This window comes from Hypanus sabinus, chromosome 28 (genome assembly GCF_030144855.1).
Source record: "Hypanus sabinus isolate sHypSab1 chromosome 28, sHypSab1.hap1, whole genome shotgun sequence".
In the NCBI taxonomy this organism is placed as follows: Eukaryota; Metazoa; Chordata; class Chondrichthyes; order Myliobatiformes; family Dasyatidae; genus Hypanus; species Hypanus sabinus.
The window spans coordinates 1,968,436-1,994,643 of NC_082733.1; the positions used below are offsets into that span (position 1 = coordinate 1,968,436).

General features: G+C 40.8%; 1 protein-coding gene across 1 annotated transcript in view; it reads right to left on the reverse strand.

Annotated features, from left to right (window-relative positions):
• Positions 1-26,208, reverse strand: part of LOC132382383 (protein unc-13 homolog C-like) — a 575,658-nt gene that overhangs the window by 11,469 nt on the left and 537,981 nt on the right. Inside the window, 1 exon segment of the mRNA XM_059952510.1 lies at positions 22,508-22,655. Within this exon segment, the coding sequence (XP_059808493.1) occupies positions 22,508-22,655 (148 nt within the window).

Here is a 26,208-nt window from a genome sequence, read left to right on the forward strand (position 1 = left end):
CTGTGGTGGTATTTAACTCCCTTCCTCTCATTCCAGTCTTGTCAAGACTTGACAAAAGCATAGCAACATCTACTGTCCCTGCTTAACTTCATCCTTGCTACAGAAAGATGACATCGGTCAGTGGGAAAGTTACTGGAAGGTATCCTAAGGGACTGGATTAATAAGTATTAGGAAAGACAAACCAACTAAGGATAGTCAGCATGGCTTTGTGCGTGGTCTAACCAATCGTTTAGAGCTTTTCAAGACAGTTACCAAGAAATTGGATAAAGGCAAGGCTGAGGATATTGTCTACATGGACTTTAGCAAGGCACCTGACATGGGAGGTTGGTCAAGAAGGTTCAGTTGCTTGACATTCAAGATGAGGTAGTAAATTGGATTAGACACTGGCTTTGTGAGAGAAGCAAGAGAGTGGTAGTAGGTGGTTGCCTCTCTGAGTTGGGGGCCTGTGACTACTGGAGTGCCTCAGGGATTGGTACTGGATGTGTTGTTGTTTGCCATCTCTATCAATGATCTGGATGGCAATGTGGTTAACTGGATCAGTAAATTTGTGGATGACACCAAGATTAGGGGTATAGTGAATGGTGAGGATCAGCTGGAAAAATGGGTTTAAAATGGCAGATGGCATTTAATGCAGACAAGTGTGAGGGAGACACTTCATAGGACCAACCAGGATAGGTCTTACAAAGTAAATGGTAGGGTGCTGAGGAGTGGGGAAGAGTAAAGGGATTTGGGAATACAGGTCCATAATTTGTTGAAAGTGGCATCACAGGTAAATTGGGTTGTTACCAGGACTGGAGGACCGGAGTGAGAAGGAAAGATTGAATAGGTTAGGACTTTATTCCTTAGAACATAGAGAATTGAGAGGAGATTTGACAGAGGCATAAAATTATGAGGGGTATAGATAGGGTAAACGCAAACAGACTTTTTCAACTGAGGTTGGGTAGGACGACAACTAGAGGCCATGAGATGGTAGGGGTATGGAAGGCTATGCTCCTGATGCAGATTGATGGTAGTAGGCAGGTTAAATAGCTCGGCATGGACTAGATAGGCCGGAGGGCTTGATCTGGGGCCATACTTTTCTATGACTCTACGACTCCCATTTAGATTGATGCTGTAAATAAGCAGTATTTATTTAGTATTGTTACTGCTTCCTATCTGCAGTGTCAGCATTCACTTTCAGCTTCAGAGAGTGGCAAGCCCCATTCAAGTAGAAATTTGTTGGTCAGATGGAGAAGTTAAAGAAAAGACCAAATTTTAAGCAGTGATGTCTAATGAAAGTTGATACAACTGTGAATGAATTGACAACCAGGCTGGAACTAACTGCAGGAGTGGAGAGATTCAGCAGATATAGAGCCTTATGCTGCTATTGATACAACCTTCCTCTACAACAGCAGTTTCTGCTGATTGATAAGCACTTATTTCTATAATTCTTTTGAAGTGCTGAAAACCTTGGGATTCAGTCTCATGCTCTTTACTATTATGTAGAAATCAGATTCTCACACTTACATTGACATTTTTGGTGCCTTTTTAGTTCATTATAAAGTGTTAGGTGGAATTGGTGGACTTCATCACCAAAGATCTCCAAGAAGCTGACAAGTGATACTTCTGTTGTGTCAGGCTGTAGAGTTTACCCTTGATGAGTGCACAAGCTCTGTTCCAGATGAGTTAACCATCCCCATGGCTTTGCAAGAGATATCAATCATCAACTGATTTCCTCTACAACACTTTTTACTTTCTGCAGCCCTTTATCACAGCTATATTTCCCTGGACCTCTTTATATCCACTTTCAGGCATAGAACTTTGTGAATGCAGTGGAGAAGATCTACAGATTTATGACTCTCAATGTGTTTATGTAATTGTTTCTATTGCAGTGTTTCTTGGAGACATAAGAAGCTGCAGATGCTAGAAAATCTGAGCAGGTCAAACAGTATCTGTGAGAGAAAATAAATTGTTTACGTTTCATGTGAAAACCTTTCATTAGGACTGAGGATGGAGAGGTGAGATTGCCAGTATACAGAGGAGAGGATGAGTGGTGGATACAGACTCCAGAGGTAATTGGTGGACGAAGTGACACGGATGGACAGTGGCAGGATGAGTCAAGAGGGGGAGAGTGACGCAGGCAGGTGGTTTTTACAAGAGGTAGACACAAAGCAAATGGAGTTAGGGGAGTCAGGGGTGAAGATGGCGATAAGCAAGTGCGTGGTAAACAAGAATTGCTAATGCTGAATGTGTTAAATAAGGGAGGTATTAATGGGAACCATTATGGGAAAGATAAAGGGCAGATGGAGCCAGAACCAGTGGGTGAGTCAGTGAGTAAAATGTGTGGCTGGAAGCAGGAGGAGAAGGGGACAAAGTGGGTAATGGGATAGGGGCTGGGTGGTCACTGTGGAATAGAGCAGAACAATAGGGGACTGGACTGGATGAGGATTGGAAGGAGGGAGAGTTTGGGTATCTGGTGGGGAGAACCAGAAGTGTGGGTTAAGTGAAATTCTGCCTGAGTAGTCACAAGCCAATGATATGCCATCTTTGTGACTGTGCATGTCAGAATATGAGGTGCTGTCCCTCTTGTTTGCACTCGGCCTCATTCTGGCAGTGGAGAGAGCCGAGGGTGGACAGGCTGATGTGGGAATTGAAATGACATGCAACTGGGAACTACGAAGAGAGAGCAGCAGCTTTGCAGAATAATTGCCCAATTTATTCTTGGGGCTCACTAATGTAGCACAGGCCATGTTGGCAGAAGTGAATGAAGTAGATGAGGTTGCAGAGGATTAGAATAAACATCTGTTCTCTCACCAGGAAGGTGGTGAGAGAGGAGCTATAGAATAGGCATTCCTGCAGTCCTAGGGGAAAATGCCAGGGTTAGGGAGGTTTTGGTATGGAGGGATAAATGGACCAGGGAGTCACAAAAGGAGTGGTCTCTGTGGAAGATGGAAAGGGGTGGGAAGGAGAAGTGGCTGGTTGTGGGACCTGGATCTCACTGTAGTTGGCAGAATTGATGAAGGCTTCTTCTCTTCTAACCAGCACACCTGATAAATGGTGCTAGATTTTAAAAGCCATTAAAACAGTTTGTTAATGTAGAGCAATCACTGCACAAACACAAAACTATAAAGCGTACAAATTGTAGCTGAAAATAACATAGAAGTCACTGATTCATGAAAAGGTCTTCCAGAATAACACAATGAAAAGCAGAACAGAAATATTACTATTCATTTACAATTTTACTGACGGATGATTTTATTGCAACCCTCTCACCGGGCTCGTATACCAACGGCTCGTTAGGTAACTCTGCTAACAGTTACCTGACTCAGCAGTGAGAAGGCCACCTTTCATAAGCAATATCCTTCCAGGGTCAGTATAATTTGGGGTTCAACCAAATAGTAAGGTTGGAATATTCTGGTGAGGAACATTGCTTGCTGCGAATGCTGTGTAACTACTGCCCTATACACAGTAATCACTTGCCAGGAAATGACAAATCATATACCAGCATAACATTATAAAGAGAGTATACTCACCAATATTTCAATCTTAACAAACAGTTAACAGGGAAAAGAAAAAGGGTCCATTACAGTTAAACCAGTCCAATGTGCACATAAACATTGGAGCTCATTTCTGAAAGTAGTTGGATGCTTCACTTTGATAACTCACACTCTGAACCATTCCATACAAACAGCCGCAAACTTTCCTTGAAGACCATTTGGAACAAACTGGCAAACTCAGGAGTATTGGCACTTCCTGTTTTGCACTATTCATCTATGCCAAGCACTTCTTACAAAGGGGTCTCTCCTTTGAATGACATTCAGCAAGCATCTTCCATTGTGCTCCTTTCCAAAGATCCTGCCAAAAATACCCCAAACCAGACTACTGTCCTTCAGAAATCCCATTCTTCCAGGTCTTAAGAATCTTCCACAGGGCAGAAAGTTAAAACACGTAGCAAAACAACCCTGATTCTCTGGCACAACATTCTTAAGATGGACAACATGGCTCCTTATCTTTAGCCAAAGCCAAAACACTCTTATGAGTAGGAAACACTGGTTTTGTGGAAAACTGCTAAAATAAAATACCTCACAGCACAGGAGTAGAAATCTTGACCACAGAATTATTTATGGTTATTTATTGTTAACTTTAGAAGATGCTGATGGTTATGTGTAAAGGTAGCTTTGCATGTGAAATCTACCTTACTTGAAAACTATATGGTGAACTACTATTTAAAAATAATTACAAGTATTTTTCTTTAATTAGAGACCAGCAAAACCATTTGACATTGGATCATTTTTGTGTACTATATTGTCCAATTTCTATGGAGAAGAAATGTGAATGAAAACTAAGAATTTAGTGGATCAATCACAAAATCTGTGATTTTCACCCTGGGTTTCTGTGTACGTATGTCCTGATTGCTTTGAACACTGAACAAGTGCAGTGATGTTTACGACATCTGGGATTTTCAATCCCATGCCACACCCTGAGAAACTTCCCAACAGCCCATGAATCCTGCCTGTGTGCAGTGTTATAGACACCCAATCACATAACCCCCAAACGATCAGTGCAGGAACGCAACTCCATTCTTGACTCCAACAAACGGTATTGGACAACACAAGTAATGCCACCCACTGCAAGACTTTCAAAACATGTCCAAGAGACTAACCTTGTTCTTTACTAAGGACTGATGATTTAAATGATTCCCAGAAACAAAGTATCTGCCAATCCCCATTATGAATAACTATCCATTAGAGTCATAGAGTCATAGACTCACAGCAGCACAGAAAAAGACCTTTTGGCTCATTTGGTTCATAATGAACTGTTGTACAGCTTAGTTCACTGTCCACAACTGGACCATAGGACACAAATAACCATCCCATCCAAACTTCTCTTAAATATTGCAATCAATACTGCATCCACCATTTCCTCTGGCAGTTTGTTCCACACTCACAACACCCTCTGAACGAAAAGTTCCCCCTCAGGTTCCTCTTAAATATTTCACTTTTTACCTTTAATATATGATCTCTAGTTCAAGTCACATTCACCTCAGTGGGAAAAACCTGCTTGGATTTACCCTATCTAGACTACTCAAAATTTTGTATACCTCTGTCAAATCTTTCCTCATTCCCCTAAGCTCTAGGGAAAAATGTCCTAACCTATTCAACCTTTTCCTATAACTCAGATCCTCAAGTCCCGGTAACATCCTTGTAAATTCCGCTTAATTAGCACTTTGACCGTAAAGGCCCTGTTGCCTCCATCACAACTGCTTCATCTGTATACTGCAAACTTCTACTTTGTGTCTAATGGGGAAACCATTCTGTACTCATGTTACCACGTTTATGTCCTCTCTCTTGATAACCACACAGAGCACCAACTGGCAGTGATCATTAGCACACACCATTCCCTATCACATGAAGCTGTCTTCATTTTATTTCAAAGTTTTGTCAACCATCCTTTGACTTTCAGCTGCTGTATCTTTAATAGGGAAATTCCATCCCAAATCACAGAAACAATGAACACAGGGAAATGTGACACAACTAAACCCATCATTCCATCCCAAATCACAGAAACAATGAACACAGGGAAATGTGACAAAACTAAACCCATCATTCCATCCCAAATCACTGAAACAATGAACACAGGGAAATGTGACACAATTAAACCCACCATTCCATCCTAAATCACTGAAACAATGAGCACAGGTACACGTGACACAACTAAACCCATCATTCCATCCCAAATCACTGAAACAATGAGCACGGGGAAACGTGACACAACTAAACCCATCATTCCATCCCAAATCACAGAAACAATGAACACAGGGAAATGTGACACAATTAAACCCACCATTCCATCCCAAATCACTGAAACAATGAACACAGGGAAATGTGACACAACTAAACCCATCATTCCATCCCAAATCACTGAAACAATGAACACAGGTACACGTGACACAACTAAACCCATCATTCCATCCCAAATCACAGAAACAATGAACACAGGGAAATGTGACACAATTAAACCCACCATTCCATCCCAAATCACTGAAACAATGAGCACAGGTACACGTGACACAACTAAACCCATCATTCCATCCCAAATCACAGAAACAATGAACACAGGGAAATGTGACACAATTAAACCCACCATTCCATCCCAAATCACTGAAACAATGAGCACAGGTACACGTGACACAACTAAACCCATCATTCCATCCCGAATCATTGAAACAATGAACACAGGGAAACGTGACACAACTAAACCCACCATTCCATCCCAAATCACAGAAACATTGAGCACGGGGACACGTTACACAACTGAACCCACCATTCAATCCCCTTTCTCTCATTCGCACCAATTATCAGAGACTATGACACAACATCCCAACTGATAATCACATCCTACGTGACAATTACACCTCAACCAATCACAGTTCTTGACACAACTACATTCCAATGAACAATCACAGCCCCAACACAAATGCCTAGTTAGAGTGAATATGGAGACCTCAGAATAGAAGAATGTTCTTTTCGAATAGAGCTAGTGATGAATTTATTCAAGCTGGAGAGTGATGAATCTGTGGAATTCACAGCCACAGGTGGCCATGGAGGCAAAGTCATTTGGGATATTATACTATACGACATAGGAGTAGAATTAGGCCATTTGGTCTATTGAGTCTGCTCCACCCTTCAATCATGGCTGATCCTTTTTTCCCCTCCTCAGCCCCACTCTCCAGTTTTCTCCCCATAACCTTTAAAGTCGTATCCAATCAAGAACTTATCAAGCTCTGCCTTAAATACACCTAATAACTTGATCTCCATAGCTGCCTGTGGTAATAAATTCCACAAATTCACCATGCTTTGGCTAAAGAAATTTCTCCACATCTCCATTCTAAATGGACACCCCTCTATCCTGACCCTTGTCCTAGACTCCCCCACCATTGGAAACATCCTTCCCACATCAACTCTGTCTAGGTCATTCAACATTTGAAAGGTTTCAATGAGATTCTCCCTCATCCTTTTAAATTCCAACAGGTAAAGGCCCTCAGCTATCAAATGTTCCTTGTATGATAACCCTTTCATTCCTGGATTCATCCTTGTGAACCTCCTCTGAACCCTCTTCAATGCCAGCACATCTTTTCTTAGATGAGGATCCCAAAACTGTCCACAATACTCAAGGTAAGGCTTCACCAGTGCCTTATAAAGCCTCAGCATCACATCCTTGCTCTTGTATTCTATGCCTCTTGAAATGAATGCTAGCATTGCATTTGCCTTCCTCACCACTGACTCTACCTGCAAGTTAATCTTTAGGCTGTTTTGCACAAAACTCCCAAAAGCCTTTGCATTTCAGATTTCTGGATTTTCTCCCATTTATAAAATAGTCTGCACATTTATATCTACGACCAAAGTGCATGTCCATGCATTTTCCAACACTGTATTTCATTTGCCACTCTCTTGCCCATTCTCCTAATCTGTTCTGCAGCCTACCTGTTTCCTCAACTCTACCTGCTTCTCCACCAATCTTTATATCATCTCCAAACTTAGCAACAACACCATCTATTCTATCATCTAAATCACTGATATACAGCATAAAAAGAAGCGGTCCTATCACCGACCTCTGTGGAGTACCACTAGTCACTGGCAGCCAAACAGAAAAGGATCCTTTTATTCCCACTCACCACCTCCTATGACCATGCCAGTAACTTTCCTGTAATACCAAGGGACATGATAACCCTTGTCTATTATTTAAAGTAGAGGTTGATAAATTCTGGATTAGTAAGGGCATCAAAGATTATAAGGAGCAGGGAGGAGAAGGGGCTGGGGGGGGGAAATAAATAATCTAGGATTGAATGGCCTAAATCTACTCCTATTTCTTACAGTCCAACCACACCTCAACAAACAGCTCCCAAACACTCTCCACACCAAGTCTCCTGCATTGTGAACCAAAGGTAGTTCTCCACTTTAATTCCAATCTCTTTCAGACTGGAAGTTGAGAATGTCCCTTCACATATATCAATACCCATATGGGGCTGACTTCCCTTTAAAATATTTGAAGTTTTAACTAAGGGAACAAATTTTTGTCAGTTCTTCAACGTCCCTGTTTCCTGTAAGCAGAAATTACAGGCTTCCAGTTTGCTCTTGGAAACTGTAGCACAACATTGGCATTTATAAAAGGGCATTTATTCTCATAATTTCTGAGCCAACAGCTTGTGTATTTTGCTTTGGCTGATATCAAAGGTCCTGTTAGAAAAGGCTGTGAAAAGCACAGATGTCACAAAACATACTTCCAGTACTTTTTTGGATTTAACAAACATGTCTGGAATCTATGGGCATTTAACTTTTCCCAAGTACAACCCTAGCTCTGTTAAGGAGGGCTAAAATTGAAGCATGTACTAAACAGTCTAAAGTTCTCAATTGAACAGCGATTTCTCAAACTTCTGGTAATTGCTTCCCCCCCACCCCTTCACAATTCCCATTCCTGTTTCCCTCTTTCACCTGATCTCCTTACTTGCCCATCACCTGCCTCTGGTGCTCCTCTCACTTACCTTTCTTCCATGGTCTTCTTCCCTCTCCTATCAGATTCCCCCTTCTGCAGCCCTTTATCTCTTTCACCTATCTACCTCCTAGCTCTTAACTTCACCCCTCCCCTCTCCCAGTTTCACCCATCACCTTGTACTTCTTCCCCTCCCCCACCTTCTTGCTCTAATTTCTCATCTTTTTTTCCAGTCCTGATGAAGGGTCTTGGCCAGAAATGTCGACTGTTTACTCTTTTCCATGGATGCTGCCTGGTCTGCTGAGTTCAACCGGCATTTTGTGTGTGCTGCGTAAAGTTCTCTGCTATTAGTTATCTGCCTCAGGACTGATTCACATCTCGTCACCTGAAATTTCTGTATTTGCCCACAGGTACAAACTAAATCCACTGCAGATAGTTTGTACTTCCAATTATTAGTAATGCTCTTTTAACAATGAGATAAACATTAATCAGTTCCATTCAACCACTTGCATCAGATATTAAATATAACAAGCATAAAGTATTATTTCTTCAGGATTTTAGAAGTTTTAGGTTATTTCAAATATATCCAATATCTTTTCGGTCTTTTGCCTTTTACTCCTAATCAGACTGTCTTTCCCATTCTTTATTACTTACTATGCAAGCAAAAACTGAAGCATATGCTTTATATCCATCTTCTCAGATCCTCCTGGGTTTATTTCCTAATTCTTAAAGCTAATTGTGTTGGTTAATCAGATTGCACATTCTGCAACAACAGGTTCTTCTACTAATGTTGTGCATCAATACTGCTCATTGTCAAATGTGGTTTGAGTCTAACTAGTAGCAGGCAATGACTATTATCTTGGCAAACAACGTTCTGCTTCCATATTAAAGGTACTGACTTTTGAGTAGTATGCTGTCAGGAGGTCATGTGTGTGGACGATATTGACTCAGTAAGAGATGAGAATCTCGTACTTCATGGTAGAATGGTTAAAACACTCCAAATGTGTGTGGACGATATTGACTCAGTAAGAGATGAGAATCTCGTACTTCATGGTAAAATGGTTAAAACACTCCAATTGGAAGTGGAGCTTAGGAGGATGACGGTGCCTAACGGTGACTCCTTTGCTTGCATCTTCGGATAAAGCTCTATTTCTATCTTTAATATCTCTTTTTTTCCCTTTCAAGGTTCTTTTGAAGACCCTGACCTTAAGTTATATGCTGACTTTGGCTCTTTGCGCAAGTGGGACCCACTCTCGGGACCTCATGACCAGCACTCTTGGGTACGCCAAGACTGCAGCCTGGAAGACGCCTCTCTTTTCCTTATTAGGGGGAGAGAGAGCCTGTGGTATGTCAAATTACCGGGTGAATGAGTAGTCTTTGGGGTATTGCAAGTCTGTGTCTTTATTGATGTTTTGCTGCATGCTTGAGTGCACAGTGCTGGGAGGGGGGTCATTGCTTTGCTGCTGCTTATATGTGGGAGAGGGGAGCGGGGGGCTTTGGGGTTCTGACATTTAACTGTCATTTGTTTTCACTGCTCATTCACTCCTTTGTTTTCATGGATGCTTGCAAAGAAAAAGAATTTCAGGATGTATATTGTATACATTTCTCTGATATTAAATGTACCTATTGAAACCTGTTGAACGTGCTTTGTACATGGCAAATGTGCTGTTAATAATTCAGTATAGTTTCCTCAAGCCGATTCTCTGTATGAGCAACTATCACCAGCCTTCCCTTGTAACAAATAGGTTCTGTCTTTGCAGATGACCATGTTGGAAAACTATACAAACAACATTCAATATGGTAACCGTACCTCCAAAGTGTCTTAAAGAATGACATTAAGAACACTCGAGACCAATAAGAAAGAACAAGTGGGAAGAGGGAGAGGAAGCTAGTTCTGTCATTCATAGGAACAATTGTATGTACGTTTGTTGGACTTCCAAATTTAAAATTATGGGAGCTCAGTTGTATGTCCATTGGTTTGGATGTCTCAGTAGTATAGCGGTTTGCATGATATTATTACATCTCAGTGTGTTGCACAGTTTGGAGTTCAATTATTGTGCCATTCTGTAAGTCAAAGCTAATGTAAGGACAAAGGAGGCCATATAACAAAGCAAAATTTAGCAGGAAGATCGAGGATTGGGAAGCTTTTAAAAACCAACAGAGACTAACTTGAAGAATTATTAGGAGGGAAAAGATGAAACAAGAAAGCAAGCTAGCAAACAATATCAAAGTGCAAGCTTCTCCAAGTATGTAAAAAAGAAGAGAGAGATGAGAGTGGATATAAGACTGCTAGAAAATGAGGCAGGAGAAATAGTAATAGGGGACAAGATGAACTAAATGAGTATCTTGCATCAGTTTTCACTGTGGAAGACACAGCAATGTGCCAGATGTTGAAGGGTGTGAGGGAAGAGAAGTGGGTGTAGTTACTATTACAAGGGAGAAGATGCTCAAAAAGCTGAAAGACATAGAGTACACCCAGACCTGGTGAACTGCATCCTAGGGTTCAAAAAGAAGTAGCAGTAGAGATTGTGGAGGCAATAGAAATGATCTTTCAAAATCATTGGACTCTGGCATGGTGCCAGAGGACTGGAAAATTGGAAATGTCACTCCACTCTTTAAGAAAGGAGGAAGGCAGCAGAAAGGAAATTATTGACCAGTTAGCCTGACCTCAGTGGGTTGGGAAGATGTTAGAGTCGATTGTTAAGGATGAGGTGACAGAGTACTTGTAACACAGGACAAACATGGGACAAAGTCAGCATGGTTTCCTTAAGGGAAAATCTTGCCTCACAAACCTGTTGGAATTCTTTGAGGAGAATAGGATAGAGAGTAGGATAGAGAAAGGGGATGCAGTGGATGTTGTATATTTGGACTTTTGGAAGGCCTTTGACAAGGTGTCACACATGAGGCTGCTTACCAAGTTGTATTACAAGTTGCCCCTGCTATTACAGTAAAGTTACTAACATGATTAGTGCATTGGCTGATTGGTAGGAGGCAGTGAGTGGGAATGAAAGGATCCTTGACTGGTTGGCTGCCATGACTAGTGGTGTTCCACAAGCATCGGTTTTGGAACCACTTCTTTTCATGCTCTGGGTCTGTACTCACTGGAATTTAGAAGGATGAGAGGGGATCTCAATGAAACTTTTCGAATGCTGACAGGCCTATACAGAATAGATATGGAAAGGATGTTTCCCTTGGTGGGGGAGTCTAGGACAAGAGGACACAGCATCAAGATAGGGGGCATCCAGAGACGCAAAGAAGTTTCTTAACCAGAGGGTGGTAAATTTGTGGAATTTGTTACCACAGGCAGCTGTAAATGCCAGGTTGATGGGTCTATGTATGTATGGCAGAAGTTGATAGGTTCTTGATTAGACCCGGCATCCAAGGTTATGGGGAGAAGACCGGGGAGAGGGGCTGAGGAGGGGTCAATAAGATTGAGTCGTGATTGAGTGGCAGACTTGATGGGTCTAATGGCCTGATTCTGCCCTTACGTCTTATCATCTTATGGTCTTATGGTTTCAAGCATTCAGGCTTGGAGATGCCAGAAATAACTAGGAGTGAAAATGAAATGACTTTAAAGTTAGAAGCCATGAAAACTTTGAAGGTACCAACAACCATCTTGAATTTTACAATGAAAATGAAGATTTAGAGAATACAATTGTCAACAGCATTGTATGAAGGCACTCCATCATCTGTACTTGCTATCTGTGATGCATCTACAGTCAAAAGTATGTGACACAGATGAATTCCTCCGTCAATAACTATTAGGAACTAATACTGTTTTGTATTACTGCAGTAGTATTGCTAGAGTTCTAATTTATTCTTTTTTCATTGGAATACATAATTTATTGCTCAGTATGCCTTTTCTATATGTTGTTTAACTATTTCCATGAAATTTCAGCTAATTAGGGCAGCCAAATTGAGCTAAGATGTCCTGGCTCAAAGTGCCCCAAGTAAATGGAATGCACTGGGACTAAATGACTAGGAAATCCCAAGAAGAACTCTTGAGAGTGTGTTTAATATAAATTAGAAGGTGCAGAGTATAGTAGAAATCTGCATCTCTCATGTAGGAATTTTCAAGTTTCCTGGCTCGAGAGATGTAGCTGTAAGAATGCTCAGTAATTCTGAATGTCACTTTCACCAACACCAGGGTGATTCTGAATTATTTATCAGACAGTTAAAATGCACCTCTGTGTTTTCATGCCATTCTGGTCTAAGGTAAGCAGTGTTAAAATCATTAAAGTTTGATGTTTTCCTGTGTGTGTACTCAGAACTAACAATCTTAGCAAAAGCACTGATTATTGAAATAAATCAAGCAATAATACTGAAATGCATAGTAATCCAAGCACATTGCAACTGTTTCAGGATCCAGGTGTCGACCCTACTACTCAGCACTTTAACAATAAGAGGTGAATAGGGAATAACTTCAATGTGGCAAATTATTTTATTGACAATTGGAGATTAGACAATAGACAATAGGTGCAGAAGTAGACCATTCGGCCCCTCGAGTCTGCACCGCCATTCTGAGATCATGGCTGATCATTCACTATCAATACCCAGTCCCTGCCTTGTCCCCATATCCCTTGATTCCCCTATCCATCAGATATCTATCTAGCTCCTTCTTGAAAGCATCCAGAGAATTGGCCTCCACCGTCTTCCGAGGCAGTGCATTCTACATTAATAGTAGTTCTCTGAGCAACTGCTATTAAGTGTGAATTGTTCACATTTCCTTATTAATTGAATAACATACTGCACCTCTCCTAATCATATAATACAGCAATTGCTGGTCTCAATGTTCAAAAATTACCATAACACCATCTCTGCTAATCTAAATGCTTATCATTGTCCCTCTTTAATTTGGCGGCAACATAAATCTCCCCTTGGTAGGTCATTTCACTTACTTTCTCAAAACTTGTCTATTGTATTGCTGCAGAACTACACAATCAGTATAACAATAGTATCATAGACAGTGATTTTTATCACTGAACAGCAAATTTCCAATAATCCAGCACACTCAAAACTTTGGTCCTGGGCTGGCAGATTTCCTAGACCATTGCATTTTATATTGGTACTCCTGATGTGGCCTCCTCCACATTGGTGAGACCCATTGTAAATTGGGGGGCTGCTTCATTGAGCACCCCTGCTCCATCCACCAGCAGCCAAACATTTTAATTATGATTCTCATTCCCGTTCCAACATGTTGGTCCACGGCCTCCTCTTGTGCCATGCTAAGGACACCCTTAAGGTTGAGGAGCAACATCTGGGTAACCTCCAACCTGATAGCATGAACATCGATTACTCTTTCCAGTAAAAAATAATTCCCTCTCCCTCCCCTCTTCTTCTATTCCCCACTCTGGCCTCTTACCTCATCTCACCTGCTTTTTTTCCTCCCCTTGGGACCTCTCCTCCTTCCCTTCCCCCTCCTTTCCAGTTCTGAAGAAGAGCATTGGCCTGAAACATCGACTGTTTATTTATTTCCGTAGATGCTGCCTGGCCTGCTGAGGTCCTCCGGCATTTTGTGTGTGTTGCTCTGGATTTCCAGCATCTGTAGAATTGCTATGATTTTATTTTTATTAGTGTTTTTTCTTCTTTATTTTAGATGTTACACAGTGTAACAGTAAATTTTACACTAGTTAAGTTGAAAGGGTGCACAGGAACTGAGACTCTAGTGAGTGGGAAGGGGATAAGGAAAGCAGGTTTCCAGTGAATGAAATCATCAGACAGTTCATGGTACTGATGGACCTTGCTTTTATTTAGGAGCAAACAAGGCAATGGGAAAATATAAAGACAAACTTGAATACTTGTAAGTCAAAATCCAAGTTGTGTTGCTTGTCTGCTGGCTCCATGGAAACAGCATCTCACTCTTTGATTCACAACCAATGAGAGTTAAATGACGTAGAGTTACAGTGTCTTGTCAATCACAAACTAAGTTGAGTTTTAACAATGCCTCAAGTCTCTAGTTACTGCGGTTCAAATTGTCTGGCACTAAAAATAGACTTACAAGGACAAAATTTTATCCTTTGAGTTTTAAATGCTATTGCAGATTTAAACATGCAAATTGTATTTAATTTTATAAATTTATTTCTCCTTTTCTTCTCCTTCATCAATTTATTTTCATCTCTTTCAATTTATTTCTTTCTATCTGATTTGCCACTGAATTCACCCACTCTAATAACCCCCCCCCCGTCTTCTCTTTCATCATTCTTTTAAGTCTTTATGGATGTAAGACTTCATCCCCAATGAACTCATGTCACATTTGTCCTGCACACTCATTTTGCAGTTATAACCTGAACTTTCAGTAACCTGCCATGCTAAGGTAATTCTTCTCAATTCTCTTCCATTGGAAGTTTTAAGAATATAAAAAGCAAAGGGTAGGGCCATTTAGTCCTTCATTTATACAAGCTATTGATAACTGATTTTGTACTTATAGTGAAAAACAAATGACAGCAATCAACCAGGAAATTTTCAATTCCACAGAAATGCCTACAAGATCATTATTTTGTTATGAGTATGTTCATGAAATCAACATCTTTGGTTGTTGGCACATATCCAAATAGTTTAACTCTCAGCTGAAAATTTCAAGCATTTTTAATTTTATGCATCCTCAACATGTCAAGAAATGATGTCAGCTTTCTAAAGATGAATGCTTGTATGGAGGTTCAGCATCAATATAGATGAATGTCACTGAACTTGTATATCACGTTTGGGCTACTTCAATTTCAAAACATTGCATCAGATCACAATTTTTTCACAACAAACAGGAATTAAAATGCATTAAAATTAACATAAAACCATTAAGCATTGAAAATGTCTAACACACATATGCTATTTACTCATAAACAAATGCCTACAGTCATCAAAATTATCTGAAAATATCACCCACTTTCTGCTTGTCCAGAGTGGATGGTATCTTCAGAGAATATAGATGACAGAAGAAAAACTTCCTGCTTTCTGTTCTCCTACCCAACAATGCCAGTTCAGTTACATGGCCTTTTGACTCTGATATTTCAGAATCTCTGCCCAGACCCCTACTCACCAACTGTCCTGCCCTTGCTCAGGTATTTGGCCTGTCCTGTACCTCACCCTCACTGCTGCAGAAAGTCTGGGAATTGGGTAAAGATCGTCTTCTAAAAGTGTATACAGTTCTGGTAAACATGTGGAGAGCACTGGAAATGGCTGGTTAGGGATTTTGCTCAGATTTTGCTCTTCTCAGATACTCCCGGTGTTTGCTGCAAAGTTGACCTGGGTTTTGATCCATTTTTGCCTCAGCCAGGAGAGCACATGTAGACAGAGGTATATAAGGGGTTAATAAATTCTAATATCACATCCACTTCAAAGCTAAGGTCACTCCAATTTTAATCATGAAGCTGAAGAACATACACAATGCTTGTGTTTGTCATTGCTTCATACCTTTGATGATTCATTCACCAAAGGTTACAACAGAATGAGCATTATTCTAAACATCTGCCAACCATAGCTCCTTCTGCACAACAACATACCCAGACAATGAAGTTCCACAATAGGTGTAGCTGGGAAACGTGGCCATTTTCCATTTCTCAGGAGCTACGAGTCAGCAAAGGCTCTATGCCTTTGGTCATCTGAGAAAACAGTCTGCAGGAACTCCAAGACCTCAAATCTAGAAGCATTGCAAGAGTGAGTGAGCAGCAGTGAACACCATCCCAATGTCAACTTCAGAGATTTGGACTAATTACAGCAAGCACTTCAGGTTACAGGAGAGGCACCAAGCAACCTGGTCCTGTAAAACCCTCCACAAATCTCTGGACCATGAGGCAGAATCAGGCCTCTTGGACCATCGAGTCTACTCTGCCATTCCATTATGGCTGATTTATTATTCCTCTCAACCTCATCCTCCTGTCTTCTCCCCGTAGACACTGACACCCTGACTGAGCAATAACCTATCAAACTGTGCCTTAAATGTGCTCAATAATTTGGCCTCTACAGTGTCTGTGGCAATGATTTCCACAGATTCACCACCCTCTGGCTCAAGAAATTCCACCTCATCTCCATTCTAAATGGACGTCCCTCTGTTCTGAAGCTCTGCCATCTGGTCCTAAACTAACCCATTATATAAAATATAACACTCTATTTCAACCTTTCAATATTCAATTGATTTCAATGAGATTCCACCCTCATTCTTCTAAGCTCCAGCGAGTACAGGTCCAGACCCATCAATCACTCCTTTTGTTCCTGGAATCATTCTCATGAACATGTTCTGGGGCCTCTCCATTGACAGCACATCTTTTTTTTAAATAAGAGGCCCAAAACTGCTCACAATAGTCAAATGCAGTCTGAAGAATACCTTATAAAATCTCAGCATCACATCCTTGCTCTTATATTCTAGTCCTTTCAGTGCTAACACTGCATTTGCCTTCCTTACCACTGTTTCAGCCTGCACGTTAACCTTTGGGGAATCTTGCACAAGGACTCCCAAGTCCTTTTTCACCTCAGATTTTTGAGGTTTCTCCCCACTTAGAAAATAGTCTACACCTTTACTCCTTCTACCAAAGAGTATGACCGTATTCTTCTCTATACTATATTCCACCTGTCACTTCTATGCTCATTCTCCCAATTTGTTGAAGTCCTTCTGTAGACTCCCTGCCTCTACAGACTTCTCTACAAAGCCATCAATTCCATCATCTGAATCATTAATATACAATATAATGTGAACAGAAGCAGTCCCAATTGTGACCGCTGCAGAATACCGCTAGTCACCAGCAACCAACCAGAACAGGTCCACTTTTTGCCTCATGCCAGTCAGCTAATATCTTTCCTATAATACCATGGGCTCTTATCTTGTTCAGCAGCCTCATGTTCAGCACCTTGTCAAAGGCCTTCTGAAAATCCTAGTAAACAACATCTACTGATTCTCCTTTGTCCATCTTGCCTATTATTTCCTCAAAGAATTCCAATAGATTTGTCAGGCACGATTTTCCCTTAACTTTTCCAATTTACCAGCATACTGAAATCCCCCATTGCCCTTATTATATACCTTTTTTGTCTCCCATTGTAACTTATATCATTTATCCCAGCTACTGCTCAGGGATATAATTCCCATCAGGGTCATTTTACCCTTGCAGTTTCTTAACTCTACCCACAAGGAGTGTATATCTTCCGATCCAATGTCACCTCTTTCTAAAGGTTTGATTTAGTTTTTTACCAACACAGCCATTCACCCCTCAGCTTACCTGCCTGTCTTTTTGATACAGTACATATCCTTGAACATTAAACTCCCAACTCTGATTTTCTTTCAGTCATAACTTAGTGATGCCCACAATGTAATACCTGCCAATCTAACTGCACTACAAGATCATCTACTTTATCCCAAGGAGAGAAAGGATGAAATATGAAAGTGTGCTAGCCAATAATATAAGAGATGAAACAAATAGTTTTTCTTTTTAGATAAATTAAGAGTAAAAGTGAGGCAAGAATAGGTATTGGACAGCTGGAAAATGATGCTAGAGAGGTATTCAAGTACGTGCATATGAATGTATGCTTTTGAATATAACACCTTCAGTCCTCTATTCATCACCCTTTTCAATTTTGCTCCCATGTTATACTCCAACTCATCCCACTGACTGCAATTTCTTTCCTCACAGTCTTACTACACGATGCATCTACTTGTATACCAATTGCCCCATCCTCGGCCCTATCACTCTGGTTCCCATCCCCCTGCCAAATTACTTTATTCCCTCCCCAAAAGCTGTATCAAACCTGCCCACAGGGTATTGGTCCCCTGAGTTCAGGTGTAACCCATTCTTTTTGTACAGGTCAAACCTTCTCCGGTTTAAATGATCCATAAATCTAAAACCTTGCACTATTTCTCAGCCACTTATTCATCTGTATTGTTATCCTATTTCTGCCCTGATTAGCACACGGCACTGGGAATAATCCAGAGATTACTATCTTGGAGGTCCTGGTCTTCAGCCTCTTCCCCAACTCCCTAAATTCACTGCACAAGACCACTTCCCCCTTTCTACCTTTGTCACTGGTGCCAATGTAGACCATGACCTCTGGCTGCTCACCCTCCCTCTTGAGAATCTTCTGCAGTCACTCTGTGACATCCTGTACACTAACACCTGGGAGGCAACACACCATCCTGGCTCCTCTTTTGCAGCCACAGGATCTGCTTTCCATTCCCCCTAACTACTGAGTCTCCATCACTATCGCTCTGTCCAATGTTACCCTTCCTTATTGAGCCTCAGAGCTGAAGAAATGGTGAGAGAGGGAAGCAGAATGGGGAATGGAGAAGAGGGAGGCCATTACCAGAAATAACTGGCCTGCTATCTATGCCTTGCCTCAAATCTGGCACCGCACTTGAGCTGCTAGAAGGGGGATCAATTGTTCATTGATAGGGAAGTGAGTTCCTGATAAGTGGAAATTGCAAAAAAACTCTAATTGCCAGATACTCAACATCAAGATTTACAAATATAATAGATTCTGGTTACTTGGGACACATTGGGACCAGTACACTTTGGTCTAAAAATGCTGCTGCCCCAATTAATGTAAGGCCAGAGGACACAGCCTCAAAATAGAGGGGCGTCATTTTAGAAGGGAGATGATGAGGAATTTCTTTAGCCAGAGAGTGATGAAACTGTGGAAGTCGTTGCTACAGCTATCTGTGGAGGCCAAATCTTTATGTATATTTAAGGCAGAGATTGATAGATTCTTGATTGGTCAGGGCATGAGGGATACAGGGGATTGAGGCTGAGGGGAAATATGGATCAACCATGATTAATTTGTGGAGCAGACTCAGTGGGTCAAATGGCTTAATTCTGCCTCTATGTCTTATGGTTTCATGGAAATAGTTAAAAAGCATAAAAAAGATATCCTATCATTTACCTGAATAACAATTTATGTATTTAAATAAAGTACAGAATAAATTAGAACATTATAGATACTATCACAGTACTGTACTATAAATCTATGTATTAGCTTTTAATAGTTATTGACGGAGGAATTCATTCAGCGTGTGCTACCATGTTCTTTTCATTGACTATAAATGAACAAAATCAGTGCAGACTGCCTTCAATGCCTTCCTGGATGAAGTAGTGTCATAATCCAACAACAAATTTCCTGGTATCCTGTGTAATCACTAGCACAATTTCAGACGAGTCATCTTCATTTCCTCCCTCGTCTTCATATTTCCTGCCTTAGTGTTTTTATATAATGCTTTTGACAATTACATCTTCCAATTCTTCATTTTCATTGTAACATTCAAGATGATTGTCAATATCTTCAATTTCTCCATAGTTCCTAACTTGTTGAAGTAGTGAAATCATTTAATTTTCACACCAGGCCATTCCTGGTATCTCCAAGACTGAATGCTTGAAACCACAGTGAGCAAAATCATTCTGAATTGTCCTACTGTTTATTTCTATCAGTAACAAACTGCACTGCCTTGCACTCACATCAACAATCTGAATTTTTTAAAAAACAATATTAACAAAAACCACTGCTTTTTGAATCAGCATCTATCAGCCCAAATGGATAACATACACAAGCATAAGCAACTGATACTATTTAAAGGGTGTTCACTCTCGGCACAGTGTAGTGTCTAACAGCCATATAAGTGCATGCAACAAATGCTAGTTAGAAAATGTTCAGCAACAGGCACCATAGTGTCCCAAATAAGCAAAAGGAATCCTGGCTATTTACTTGATTAGTTTTTGTTTTTTTTTCCCAAATAAACAGCTGCCCTAATTAACTGAAATCCACTATAGCTGAAAAATAGGTTATTGAAATTTTCAATAAAAACACAAAATGCTGGCAGAACTCAGCAGGCCAGACAGCATCTATGGGAGGAGTTAGTGACGACATTTCGGGCCGAAACCCTTCATTTTTTTGATTTTTTTAAAATTCTTTGCATAAATCTGAATATAACTAAATGTTTTACTCCAATGACTTTAAACATTTTTCACAATTAGGAAATGTTTTTGTAGTTGATAATACTGGGGCAAAGTATTTTAATGTTTCCGAATATCAGTGGCTCAGCCTGTCAGAAGTTTTTGCTCTATGATCACAGTTGTTTTGAATCCTGTGAGGGGATTTCCAAGCAAAAACATTGTGCCATGGGATAGTTTCACCCTCAGATTGGGCCTGGCATTTCCCAGACTTGCACAAAGTACGTTTGACATTTCCTACAAGTCAGCAGTGTCAAATGCAAATTTTGGGCCCAATATTTAGTTTGTTAGAGATCACATTTCAATTTCATACATAGAACTCGAAGATAATTACAAAAGTTTTCAGAAGTGAAATGAAGGTCAGCATTTCACATGTGTTTTATTCTCATTGATACAGTACTGCCACACGTTGCTACTTTAGTGAAATCATTCTTCATTATAATGCAGTTCCCTTCATTTATATTCTTAACCAGTACAATGTCCAATTGCTCAAATATAAACACACTCCTGATTGCTATAACCAGTTTCAGTTGCTGGATTTATCCTTAATAAAAAGAAGAAAACCACATGGAAATTCAATATTTTTGCACAGTGCTATTACATTCACCCAAACCCTTGGCCCAGAAACTGAAGAGCACCTATATACAAACCACTGAAATATCTTGGTGTGTTGTGCAGATACCAAATTGTGGTCCAGAAAAATTAAAATACCTGGCCAAAATCCAGTGTGAAAGAGCACAAGTGTGGCTTACACCAAGAGAGGATTAGGGTTATGGAACATGTTTGAACATCACACAAAGTGTGTTGAATTGCTTCCTCTTGTTTTGCAAAATTTGTATCATTTTGTTTTATGGTTTTGGAGCCTCTTTAGCAGAAGCAGCTCTTTATCAGGAACTCCATTTGTGAGCACATAATTGAGCGCCATTGTGGTAATCTGATATAACTGGTTATAAGGTGTCTGTGGTGAGAATGGAATCTCCACAGAGGGAGAGCACAGGCAGGAGAAGGTCACAGCTCAGCAATGACTGCCTAGGGAAACTTAAACATCGGTACTGGTAGGATGCGGTGTCTCTGCGGACTGTCTGCAACTGGATTCTTTTTTGTTAAGCAGGTCTTTGCTTCCTTCCATGAGATTGAGCTCCCCTTCCCCCCACCATGGCCAATTACATTGATCAATGAGACTCCTCATGTCATTGTGCGCTCCAGGGAAACCAGTGAAAGTGAGCAAACGTTCACACAGATAGAGCTGGTAGTCAGGATTGAATCTGGCTCTCCTGAGTTGTCAGGCAGCAGCTCAAGCAGCTGCCCCGCTGCCCTTGATATCTATTGATGAAAGAGTGTCCACTTAAATGGGTGGAGAAACAAAAAATCTAGAGTCATGTCCCCCTTTCTCAAGTGAGACTATTCCATGAAAGCTCTGAGCTCCAGTCTATGATAGAGAGTGTGAAACTCTGAATGCACAAGAAAGGCTTCATTAAAGAAAAAAAAATACTGCAAATAATAGAATTAAAAACAGAGCATGCTGAACATACTTTGTGTGTCAGGCAGTATCTGTGGAGAGCGAGAGAGACGGAGTTAATATTGCAGTTTGGAACCATCTATCAGAATCTTTCAGAACTGTTGAGATGAAAGCTCATTAATCTGAAAAACTAATTCTGCTTCTGTCTCCATAGATGCTGTTTGATCTGCTGAGAATTTGCAACATTCTCTGTTTATATGTGCCTTCCAGCATCTGTAATAACTTATTGAGAAAGGATTTCAGGGGTTTTAGGGATTAAACGTTTTCAAAAATTGATTCATTAATATTTGACTTACTTTAACAGAGTCAAAACTTAAATTACAAAATAACTGTAAAGATTTTCTTTGATATGGTACTTTTTTCTGGGATCTTCTCCAAGTCATTTATACCAAATATAATGTTTACATCCAAAATAAAGGACCAATCAGATCCTCATGGTGGATATAATATGCCAAAATCTGTAGATGCCGGAAATTCAAGCAACACACACAAAATGCTGGTGGAATGCAGCAGGGCAGGCAGAATCTATAGGGAGAAGCACTGTTGATGTTTCAGGCCGAAACCCTTTGTCAGGTCTCAACATTTACTTTGTTGCTCTTACCTTGTAAAGACTGAGTGCTGATAAACTTTTTAACCAGGGCATCAGTTGTCTGGGTGTAGAGGCTGAGTGCATATTTCAAGGACAGCAGGTCTGGACTCTTCTCTAAGAATGTCTTTTTCAGGCCATTTCCTCCAGCGTGGAAATATTGCTAAAGGTAGATGAATTTAAGATCATGCTTTAACATCAAAATAGCAAACTGGTAACTAATAATTTTTTCTCAGCACCATCAGATGTACTGAGAACCACCAGAGTTGTAAATGTTTAAATTCAAAAACTGTTGTCCAAGCAAAGTTTAGAAATAATCCACTGATTTACCACACTTCGAGATAGTCCATGACAATTAAAGTTGATGAAAGATGTTCTTATTGTTCCGGCAGTTAATTTGAGTATGAGGTGGGATAGAGTGCTCTCTTCAAGGAAAGGACATAACATCAGGACATTGCTCACCAACATTCATTGCTCCCCACTTGACTGCTCAGATTTATTGCAGAAAAATACAGCTAATTCTGACATAGGTATTTGAATTTCTAATAAAGTTTACATTGAAAAAATTAAGATCTAAATTGTACTGGCAGCTGCCAGTAAAAGATTTGTGAGTACCCATTGAGAGTCCAGGATGTTTTTATTCTCAGATAACAGACCTTAACAGTCACTGTATTCCATCTTAATGGTGGGGAATCTATTTCAACATCTCTACACTAATGGTAGCAACATTCTTTCACATCAGCTGCTGCAGCCACAACAACCCCACATACCATTTACTTCAATAACCCAATAGCAAACTTTCTCTAGTATAATGCTGGGGAATCATGAATACAACCCAACATCATTGCAAACTAGTATAAGATTGGAAGCCCCATTGGCTTACTGTATGTAGAAATTCCAGACTGGAGGTTAGGATGAAAAAGAAAAATGAAATAACTATTTTTATTCAACTTATTTTAGTATTTTTTATTTATCAGTACTGAAATGCTTTTTTTTACACTTTGATCTTGCTTGACTTTTTGGACTCATGGAATCATAGAACACTACAGCACAGAAACAGGCCCTTTGGCCCATCTAGTCCATTTCAAACCATTAAACTGCCTAGTCCCATCAACTTGCACCTGGACCATAGCCCAACTTACCCTCCCATCCAAGTACCTATCCAAACTTCTCTGAACTGTTGAAAAAGACCCTGCATTTACCACTTGCACTGGCTGCTCTTTCCACACTCTCACCGCCGAGTGAAAAAGTTCTCCCTCATGTTCCTGTTAAACATTCCACCTTTCACCCTCAACCCATGGCCTCTAGTTTGACTCTCAACCTCAGAAGAAAAAGCTCTCATAATTTTGTATACCTCTGTCAAATCTCCCCTCAATCTTCTACTTTTTAGGGAATAAAGTCCTAACCTATTCAGGTCCACAAGTTCTGGCAGTATCCACATAACCACTTCTTTATATCCATATCCAACACATTATCCTCCACAACTTCTGCCATCTGCAAAGGGATCCTACCACTAAACATATCTTTATACCTCCCCACACCTCCACTTTCCACAGGGATCACTGCCTCTGCGATTCCCTTATCCATTTGTCCCTCCCCACTAATCGCCCTCCTGGCACTTACCCTTGTAAACAGCCTAAGTGCCTCACCTGCCCATACACCTCCTCCCTCACCTCCATTCAGGACCCCAGGCAGTCTTCCAGGTGAGGCAACACTGCACCTGCGAATCTGCTGGGGTCATCTATTGTATTCGGTGCTCCCGATGCAGCCTCCTTTCCATAGGTGAGACCCATCATAACTTGGGGGACTGCTTCGTTAAGCACCTTCGCTCCATCCACCACATCGTTCCCAGTGGTCAAATACTTTAATTTCAATTTCCATTCCTGTTCTGACATGTTGGTCCTTGGCCTCCTCTTGTGCCAAAATGAGGCCACCCTCAAGGTGGAGGAGCAACACTTTATATTCTGCCTGAGTAGCCTCCAACCTAATGGCATGAATATTGATTTCTTCTTCCTGTAAACAAATTTCCCACACCCCACCTCTTCCCAATTCTGGTCTCTTACCTCTTCTCACTTGCCAATAACTTCTCCAGCCTTTTATGTTTCTTACCCACTTGTCTAATCTACCACTGTCCAGCTAGCCCCCTTCCCCTACCCCCAACATTTTATTATGGCATCTTCCCCCTTCCTTCTCAGTTCTGAAGAGGGTCTCAGCCCAAAATGTTGACTGCTTGTTCTTCTCTATAGATGCTGCCTGACTTGCTGAGTTCATCCAGCATTTTGTGTGTATTGCTTTGGACTTCAAGCATTAGGAGATTTTCTCGTGTTTATCCTTATTAATATTCTCTGCACTCACAAATGTTCTTTACATCTTTCCTGTAGGCAGGTGATTAAAAAATCTGGACACAATACTTCAAATTAGGTCTCACCAATGTCTTATACAATTTTAACATAATATCCCAATAAGTTGAGAAGTTGAGTCATGAAGGCCAATGGGCCAAAAGCTTCCTTTATGACCCTTCCTGCGACACCTCCTTCAATGAATTCATTCCCATTGCTCTACAGCACTACCGCTCACCGTGTAAAGCCCACCTTGGTTAGTCCTCCAGTGGAAATGCCTCACCCTTGTCTGTGCTAAATTCCACCTGCCATTTTTCAGCTGATTTTTTCAGATGGTCCAGATTCCGCTGTAAGCTTTCGTTATCTTCCTTGCTGTCCACACACCCCCAATCTTGGTGTCATCTGCAAATTTGCTGATCTAGTTCACCACATTATCATACAGATCGCTGATGTAGATGACAAACGTCAATGGACCAAGCACCAACCCCTGCAGCACACCACTAGATACGGTCCTCCAGTCAGACAGGCAATCATCCACAAACACTCTCTGGCTCTCTCGCAATGTCTAATCTAATTTACTCCCTCATCTTGAATGCCAAGCAATTGAATCTTCTTGACCAACCTCCCATGCAAGAACTTGTCAAAAGCCTTGCTAATGTCCATTAGACAGCATACCCTGCCTTGCCTTAATCAACTTTCTTCGTAACTTCCTTTAAAAACTCTAAAAGATTGATCAGACATGACTTACCATGCATGAAGCTATCTTTATTCGGTCCATGTCTATCCAAAAACCTAGAATACTTCCAATAACCTTCTGATTACTGATGTCAGGCTCACGGGCCTATAATTTGCTAGTTTATTCTTAGAGCCTTCCTTAAACAGTGGAACAGCATTCGTTATCTTCCAATCCTCTGGCACCTCACCTGTGGCTAGGGAGTTTTAAATATCTCTGCTAGGGCTCCTGCAATTTTAGTTCTAGCTTCTTATAGGGTCCAAGGAAACACCTTGTAAGGCTCTGGGAATCTATCCACCCTAATTTGCCCCAAAAGCACCTCCTCTTCTGTAATCTGTATATGGTCCATGGCCTCGCTGCTGCATTGCCTCACATCTATAGACTCAGCAGTTTGAACAGAGCACAACTGTGCAAACGCGTGGAGGTCAGCCAGTGAGGACAGCGGGAAGAGTTTAAAATGAAGACAGATTTACAGAGCAGGCAACAGAGTAGCATGCAACGGAGTAGAGGGAGACAGAGTAGGAAGGCTTTAGCTCAACAGGGCTTTGCCATTAAAGGGTCGAGGCCAGGTAGGCTATCTGTTTAAGCTGAAGACAGAGAGTACTTGTGTGAGGCCAGTTTTCTGTGCTCAGTGCCAAATGTGG